Source organism: Thalia democratica, chromosome 5 (assembly GCF_965202585.1).
Source record: "Thalia democratica chromosome 5, ktThaDemo2.hap1.1, whole genome shotgun sequence".
Lineage (NCBI taxonomy): Eukaryota > Metazoa > Chordata > Thaliacea > Salpida > Salpidae > Thalia > Thalia democratica.
In genome coordinates this window covers 45,806,256-45,815,614 of record NC_139169.1, presented here as the reverse complement: position 1 = coordinate 45,815,614, position 9,359 = coordinate 45,806,256, and the positions used below count along the sequence as shown (strand labels likewise).

The 9,359-nt window shown below is 26.7% G+C and overlaps 1 protein-coding gene across 1 annotated transcript; it reads left to right on the top strand.

The window, feature by feature from the left end:
• Positions 1-2,127: 2,127 nt before the first annotated feature.
• On the top strand, positions 2,128-3,504 carry LOC145836595 (poly [ADP-ribose] polymerase 1-like). The gene is made up of 2 exons (XM_082944387.1): positions 2,128-2,176; positions 2,552-3,504. The coding sequence occupies exons 1-2, from the start codon at positions 2,128-2,130 to the stop codon at positions 3,502-3,504; spliced, it is 1,002 nt and encodes a 333-aa protein (XP_082800513.1).
• Positions 3,505-9,359: the final 5,855 nt, after the last annotated feature.

Here is a 9,359-nt window from a genome sequence, read left to right as displayed (position 1 = left end):
ACATCATCATTTGTTTCCCTTGAAGAGAACGAATTACTAATTATACTACTATGGGTAAATATAAATAATGGTGTTGGGGGGCCTTTATAATGTCTTCCATGTTTTGTTTATCTTATGTTTTTCAGATTTAGATTGTAACTGAAGATTCCTTAAAGGGTGAATGTTAGTTTTGCAAATAAAAATCTTGAATAATTAATCTTATAAGTTCATTACTAATATTTAGATTGATTTAATGCAGGAATTTTCATTTTTTTTTTAAATCTAACTTTTAAAGTCTTTTAAGTTAGAAAAGGAATGTTTCCTAAAAGTTTAAGGTCTCTAGCTCAAAAAAGTGAAGAAGTAGATAGATTTCTAGTGAATTTTTAAACTTCCAAGGCAAAAGACCTCAAAAAAATTGCTAGCCATACGTTTGTATTGTAAACTTTTTACAAAAACGTCCATATATCAAAAACTAATTAAATTTTTTATATTCTATAAAAACTGACTTGTATCTAATACTGTATCTTCATTTAAGAGCCAATGTTGATTAATTAAAAGAAAAATCTTGGACCCGCACCTTAAGCCTAAATAGTTATAAAAATTGGTTATTATAAACTAATAATCTAAAATTCAATTATAAGAAAGCTTTTACTTTTTTAACTCTTAATTAGTTTTCGTAGTTAAGTAATAACTTTGATGATTAAGGGCATAGGGGGGGGGGGGGGTCCACCTTGATTTTTACAAGTTGATCTTATTTTATACAGTTTTATCTGAGCTATCAGATATTTTTTACCGTTTGAAAAAAATTAAAGTAATTTTGAGACATGAGCAATTAACGTCAGTGACCTCAATAGGTTCCTAATGGAAGGCACAGACTAAAAGCGCAACAAAAGACCATTTCACTAAAAATCTATGTTCTCCTTCATTTTTTAAGCAATCTTCTTAAAATATTTACAGAAAGTGTATTATTAAAATTTAAAAAGATTGAATGCAAAAATTTTTTTAACATTGAAAAATGAAATTTCCATTAAAAGAACCACCCATATTTTTTGTTTTTATAATCTAAAAATTTTATTTTTTAATATTTTAAAGTTCGAATATTCAAAGTCTTCTAAACTATAAAAGGAACGTTTCCTGTAAGTTTGAGGTTTCTAGCTCAAAAAATAAAGAAGATAGTTTTTTAGTGAATTTTAAAATAACCAAGAAAATTGATCCCAAAAATTTTGCAGTTTATATGTTTGTATCGGAAACTTTTTATAAAAATTACCATATCTCGAAAGTTAAATAAGATTTTTTTATTCTATAAAAATTGGCTTGTAGTTTGTACTTTACGCTTTCATAAAATATCCAATATTATTTTAAGTGAAAACAAATTTTAGAATCCCCCATGCCCTTAACTCAATTCAAGTAGAATTCACTTAAGACTTGTTTTTTACATCTATAAAATTTTTATATAAATACTTGTTTCACATAGATTAGAACCTTTATATTAAAATTTGTATGTAGTTAAAAAAGGGACCAAATATGGGGAGTGACAATAAGTTGTTATCAAAGAATAATTCTGCTGCTTTATCATGGAGAAAAAAGTCTTTTGATGTTTGTAATCTAAAAACTGAGCTCAATTTAATTAGTTCTAATGACAAGCTTTCTAGGAGAATAAAACCTTTGGATGTTCATAATGAAAAGACTGGAAGCAATTTTATTGAATCTAAAGACAATGATAAATCTTTCTGGAATAGAAAGCCTTTTCGAGTCTATTATCAAAAGACTGAAAACAGTTTTATAGATTATAAAGACAATGACAAGCTTTCTTGGAGAAGAAAATCTTTTGATGTAAATAATCTAAAGCCTGAAAATAATTCTATTGATTCTAATAACTGTTACAAACCTTTTAGGGGAAGAAAACCTTTTGATGTTCATTATCAAAAGACTCAAAACTATGCTATTGATTCTAAAGGCAATGACAAGCGTTCTTGGAGAAGAAAATCTTTTGATTTTGGTAATCTAAAGACTGAACTAAATTCTATTGATTCTAAAGAAAACAACCAGCTTTTGTGGAGAAGAAAAAAAGCTAAGTCATGTTTAGAAAAATTATCAGATAAAAGGTTTAGTTTGAGTTCAGAAAAAGTTGAGATGAATTGTAGCAATATGGCAGTTTTGAGTATAGATGGAGAATGTATGAATGCTACTCTCACAAGTACAAAATTTGAGCCAAGTGGCTATGTTAGTTCAAATAAACTCGTAGTGTTACAGCTGCTTGTAGACAAGAGTTTTACAATAAATGAAGATAGTTTTAAAGTAGTTTCAAGGAGAAAAAATGTAAATATCTACTGTGTTTACTTTCAAGTAAAAGACTTGGATTCTAGAAGAAACCAAGAAAATATACAAAGTTTTTCCTCTGTAGCAAGTGCTTTCCATAATTTTAATATAATTTTCCATAAATTTTCTGGCTTTAATTGGTCAGAAAAAGTTTTGAATGCAGGATTTAAACAAATAAATAGTGTTTATCTTTCTCAATATCACTTTATTAATTCTACCACAAGAAAAACTGATAATTTTGATTATAATTCAGTGAGCAGCTCTATTAAGGAGTTGATTCAACTTATAGGTGGCAATCCACCATTGAGTTATACAAATGCTCCTGATGTTTATAAACACCTGTGGAATAGAATATCAAATCAGCAGATTTTTGAAGCAAGATGTATACTATTTGATATTGCAAATAATATAAAAGACAAAAAAAACAGAGGTTTGAATATTGAATTAAGCTCAGATTTTTATTCTTTGATTCCAAGTGGAACATTAAAAGAGTTTAGCACGATTGTCTCTAGTTACAACACGTTGAGTGCTGAAATGAACCGCTTAAACTTCATTGAAGGTTTTAACAACAAATATCCATTAAAGTTAAAGCTCATTGAAAATAGTAGTGAAATATTCAAACAAATAGAAAAAGTCTTCACAACAACACATGGCAAAAATCACTTCTTCAAAATATCCCCCTATAAAATCTACAGCTTTGAAGATGGTAAAGTCTTGAATAGTTCACAGAAAAGTTTACTGTGGCACGGCACTCATCTAAGTTTTGTTCCAGGAATTCTTCGTCGCGGATTTCAACTGCCAACAGTAACAGGCCAAATGTTTGGTGAAGCTGTTTACTTTACACCTTGTGTTTCAAAAGCTTCTAAGTACTGCAACGTAGCTCAAAGCGCCATAAAGATAGAAAGAACTGGAGTTCTTATTATATGCGAAGTTGATACAAAAGATTTAGAATGTAAACGCAGTTCCGGGAGACACTTCAAAGCTGTCGATAGGGAAAGTAGTATCCGTGCAATAGGCAGGTACCAAACCTCTGATAGCATAATTCTTGAAGGTACAAAAATGTTCATTGGCCCATTGAAAGACAAAAACCCTACTGCTTGGATAAATTATGATGAGTATGCTGTTTATGACATGAATAAAATTAAAGTTAAGTACGTAGTTGTTGCTAAGTTCAGCCCTGAAATTAGTAATTTCAAAGGCATTTAGGAATTAACACTTAATAAGTTTGAATAACTTGTGGTAGCTAGAAATATTATCTTAGATAATCGGTTACTTTTTGACATTCTAATATATCATGTTTTGCTTTTTTTTTTGTTCATTTGTTAGTTTTATGTTTCTTAGAAATTTGTAAGTAAGCAACCATGAGAACGTTTTGGATTTAATCTGTTTATAAGCTTATTTATTTTTTATTAGTATTAAAAAAAAAATATTATAAGTTTATAAGTTCAGTATAAACTTGAACAAAATTTTTTGTACTTATAGTTTCCTTTCTTATGTTTGATTAAAACAAATATAACTTTTTTAACTTTGAGTATTATGTTGTTAGTATTTTTTATAGTTTTGAAATTAGCATCTACTGATTATGATGATTTCTGAACTTTATTGATAAGTACTACTTTTTATACCTCATCTTTTTGTTTTTCAGTCATTTTAAGGTAATTGGTACTAATGCGACGAATAAGGAAACTATTTTCACGTTTTAAGTCCGTTTTTCTATCATTAAGTTTGTGATTGAATATACAAATTTATATGTTAATGTTTTATTAAATGTTTATTCATTCGTGTTAAGTTCTTTTATTGTAAATTATATAAGTTTGATAAAAAAGTAATTTTTTTGTCATTATTTATAAAGTATACTTTATAAATAAAAGTATAAATGTTTTGAGAAAGAACTTAATTATAACTTACCAAGAAAAATATTTTTATGATAAAATTATTTTAGTATGTTCTAAAAGCTCGAATAGTTTTGTTTTCATTCTATTTCAAAAAACAAAACAAAGAATTTTTGAATTAAATTAAAAATATATTTTATAAGTTACTATTGGTTATAAGTTAGTTAAACTCTTTTGTTATACATTCAAGTAAAATTTAAGTTCATTATAATTTTTATAATATTCATATAACTCTTGAAAATTGAGTATGGTAGTTGAGTATAATATTATAAATATTTTTAATAGTATAACGAATCGTGGTTATATATAACCATAGTGGTTATTTAGACTTGCAAAACTTAAAGTTTAAGTTTTTAAATATCCGGCAAATTAAATTGTTTTTAAATCTTTCTGGCTAGTTGTAAAATTTTTAAATCAGTCTAGTTTTTGTAAAAAAATAATATTTAAAGACTTATTTTTAAGTATTTTGCTAGTTTCAGGGTTCGTGAGCATCAGGCTATATCAGTTTTTTCCGAAAAAAAAAAGACAAAAGATCAGTTTTTTTGTTTGAAAATTTTATATTTTCAGTTTATGTCATTTCAAATGCTTGAAAACTTCTGAATTTAAAAATAATTGGAATAGTTTTTATTTTTCCTGAGTAAATCTTATTAAGGTGTGAATTTATTTCTAAATATGAATTTAATTATCAAAGGCAACATCAGTCAGTATTTGTAAAAGCAGATGCTTAAAACCTTTTGTTGGATCTCTTGAAATAATTTTAAGAATCTTAATTATTTTGTTTTGAGTAGATTTAGGGTTGCAACTTTACCTGGAAACATGGAAAAACCTGGAATTTGACAATTTAGATAAAAAAAACTTGGAATTTGAGAAATTTTGAAAAAAAAGCTGAATTTTTAAACAAAAATCACTAAAAAAACCTAGAATTTTTACTTGTTCAGTTGTAAAATGTCGATTTGACTCAAAAAATCCATCATATGAATAAGAAAAATTTATCATCATCAAACATTTTTTTATTACAAAACATATTTAATGTAGCCTTACAGTATATTTTCAATGTTTTTATACTATTTAATACAGTTTGTTACATTAAACTTAACTTTAAACTAAAAATAGACCCAAAAAAGTGTACTTTTAAAAACCTGGAAAAAATTTGGAAAACCTGAATTATTTTTTGAAAAAACGAGTGGCAACCCTGGTAGATTACATACGTCATAGTTATGAAAATTCATTAAAACTAATACAATTATACATTACAGTTTAATTCAACAACTTAAGTGTTTGTTTACATCAGCTATGTTTTTCAGGGGTGGGTGTCACTTTTGCACGAGGGGACACTTTTGCCCGGTCGTAATTTTTGCACGCAGGGTCATTTTTACACGAGGAGGCACTTTTTCACTTTGACAATTTTTTACGGCAGCATTGTTGCACAACGTTAATTTTGTACAACGTCATACTTTTACGATGAAATTTTTCTCGATGACTTTTTTGCACGGAACATCAATTTTGCATGCAGGCCGATTAAAAGTTTCTAGCTAGTACCAAATCTGTAGCATAAAAAAACTGAAAACTAAAATTTTATAAAATAGTTATATTAAAGGTAAAAAAAAAGACTTAAAATCTTAAATAGTAAAAGTTAATGTTAGAAACAAACTAACGAAAAGATAAAATAAAACTATTTATAAAAGATTCATACCAGGAACAAATAAATTAGTTTATTTAGAAACAAAGAAAAAATTATTAAAGTGTAAGTACATTGTTATAGTTTATTTTTAATTTTAATACATTAATTAACAACTATGCCTTTTTATATATTTTACTATACGATTACAAGTTTATTGTCCATATGATAGACCTAGGCCAAAACCTAGACCAGTTAAATTGAAAGACACATACAGACAAATTAAAATTAACAAAGAAAAATTATCTATTAAAACAAAGATAATAACATAACTTGATACAAAATTTATAGGCTAACATAAAAAGCAAAATTTTAATCACAAACTTATACTTATTTACGCTTTGATGTAGAACGATCAACATCAAATATTTAAATGCATTGACTAACAACAAAAAGAAAATCATAACGCTCCAAGGACAATAACAGTCGACTGGCCAGATGAATAATCATTAAACTCATTGAAAAAGGTCTCATCATTAATAGAGTAAAGGTGCTGCTAATAAAATTAAACAATAAACTAAGCTAAATATTAAAACTAAATCAACGGTTGATAAAAATTACTTATAAGTTTTACTAACAAAAATTTAATTCAAATAAAATTATTTTAACTTTAATCAAAATTCTTTAAATTTTTTGCAAGTTACTAATTCATTTTGAAGTTTGTTCCATATTTCAACTGACCGATAAAAAAAAAAAAGAATTCTGCCAAGCCTCATTATTGAAATATTGCAGCGGTTGAAGATAAATATGGTATATTTTCTTGAAACAGATTTTATAAGGTTAATATCATTTTTTTTATATTGTAGGACAGATTGGTGTTTTATATTTTAATTAGGACGAGTTAAAATGAGATAAAAAATTATTAAGGCTGTTTATATCCTGAGACTGAAAGCTTTTTAAATCTTGAAAAGATTTAGTTGATGCAATTCAGTAAACGTAATTAATATGGTGATCCATTTAAAATTTTTAGCAATAAAAATTCAAAGATCAATAAACACTTCAGTTGAAGATAAGTTGATATTGTTTATTTTAAAAACAAAAGTAGAGACAGTAGTGTTTATTTCAATATTTAGAACTTGACATTTACTAGGGTTTTAGTTTAGTTTGATTTACTTAAGCTAATCTCGTAAATTATATCTAAGGAATATTGTAAAGTTGTCATTACATTTTTTTGTCGTCTGCGGAAAGGCTAATGTTGCTGCTAACATCAACTTCTGAAGCTATATCATTTAGAAACTTTTTTAACTAACTAACCAAACTACTATAAATGTTGTATTGCAATAATATTTTGTTATTTTCAAATGGAGAAACAGAGTCAAAAGCTTTTACTCTGTATAGATAACTTTGTAGACATATTGCTTAAAAAAGGTACCAACCAAGAGTATTAGCAATCTAGTAATTGAAAACAGAACGTTCAGTTAGGGAGAAAACTAAATTGTTTAGGGAATATAAGGTAGTTAAAAAATAAATAATCAAGTAATTTTATAGAAATTATAATTTGAAAGATGATGCCAAAGCTGTTTGTCAAAAAAATTTTTCTGCTATTTGAAGGGTTGTATTTGCTACCTTTTTGTGTATTGATATTACAAATGAAGTTTTCCATTGTTTTTGCCAGAGAAAAATTAGAGATTGGTGATATATTTGAAAAGTTATAGAATAAGTAGTACGTTTAATAAAGTTCTAAGGAATATTATCTGGTGTTCGTACCATTTATTTATTATTTTAATTGCTTATTTATATAATAAATAAATAGTACGAATACGAGATAATATTCCTTCGTATTTTGTTAAACGTACTACTTATTCTATATTTTTCAAATATATAAGATAAATGTTTTTATTTCGTCATTGCTTATAAAAAAATTTGCACTACTAGACTGTTTTCATCAATAAGTTTAAAATTTTTGTTTTTATTAACTTGTTAAATTCGTAATGGCCTTATATAAAAATAAGGCTTTATAATAATCAGATTTTATTGTAAGATTGTTTTCGTTATGCAATACTGAAAAAGCAAGTGCTATCTTAAGCTTAGATTTTTTCTAAATTCTCACGCTAAATTAATAATAAATAAATAAAATAAACAAAAGTAAAATCTGAATTACCTTTACACTTCATAAACTAACTAAATATTTTTTTTTAGTTTAACAGTTGTTTAACATAGAACTAAACTTGAAATATTTGTTTAACAACTATATAATGCTAATTTTAACATCAAGAGAATATAATTAAAAAAAAAAAACTTAAGATTCGTGTTTTAAAACCTTAATAAATTAAGTTTACTTTTCTGTTTAAAAATTAGAAAAAAATTGGATTGTTTTTATTTAAAGTATTCAAAATTGTTTTAATTTAAAATTAGAAAATGTGTATTCATCTAGTTTATTTAAATTAAGATTATAAATATGAATTAATGTATTGTGGTACGTTATTATATTTTTCTATGTAAAATTTCAAATTAAAACTTGACATTAAAATTTTATTAAATAACTACCACATTTTATTCATTCAAAACAACTTGCGTGGTTAAATAAAAATTCTTCTAACTAAAAATTAGAAGCGTGCAAAAGTGAAGCTCCGTTCAAAATTGACTGATTGTTTAAAATTCTCGTAGTTCATACGTATATCGGTGAAAACATAACGCTGTGCAAAAACGACGCTTTGCAAAAATGTCGCCATGCAAATGTAACGTCGTGCAGAAGTGTTGACGTGTAAAAAAGTTGCCGTGCAAAAATGACCCTGCATGCAAAAGTGACGACCGTGCAAAAGTGTCTCCTCGTGCAAAAGTTACGCCGTGCAAAAGTGTCCCCTCGTGCAAAAGTGAACCTCCGTGCAAAAGTGTCACCTCGTGCTAAAGTGACGCTCGTTCAAAAGTGACGCCGTGCAAAAGTGTCCCTTCGTGCTAAAGTGACGCTGGTGCAAAAGTGTCCCCTCGTGCTAAAGTGACGCTCGTTCAAAAGTGACGCCGTGCAAAAGTGTCCCCTCGTGCAAAAGTGACGCCGTGCAAAAGTGTCCCTTCGTGCTAAAGTGACGCTGGTGCAAAAGTGTCCCTTCGTGCAAAAGTGACCCGTTCCCGTTTTTCAGAGCTGAGTTGGTTTAAATTCTAATTTAGAAGCTTTATACCAAATAATTTTTAGATAAAAACTCTTAGCAGTTTATTCCTATATTTTACTGTTTGTTTATTTAAAGTTGTTAGGGATATTCACAAAACAAAAAATTAGCTTTAAGATATAAGTTTCTATACGTATATTCATTGTAGAATTATATTTTAGAAGTTATTAAGTTAATAGTAATTTTTATTTTACTTTTTCTTATTAATATTTTAGTTTATTATAACACTTAGACAATTTTACTAGGCAAAATGAAGCTTATTTTAAAATTTGTTTTTTATTTACGAAGTTCAAAATAACTGATTTAAGCAAGTATTTAAAATAACAGGTATTTGATAAACTTCTTTTTCTTATTTTTTCGTTTAGATACTTATTTTAAAAGTTATGA

Coding starts and splice junctions, on each gene's coding strand:
- LOC145836595 (XM_082944387.1), top strand. CDS start 2,128: ATGGCAGTTTTGAGTATAGATGGAGAATGTATGAATGCTACTCTCACA. Junction 2,177..2,551: donor TATGAATGCTACTCTCACAA/GTACAAAATTTG, acceptor ATTATAATTCAG/TGAGCAGCTCTATTAAGGAG.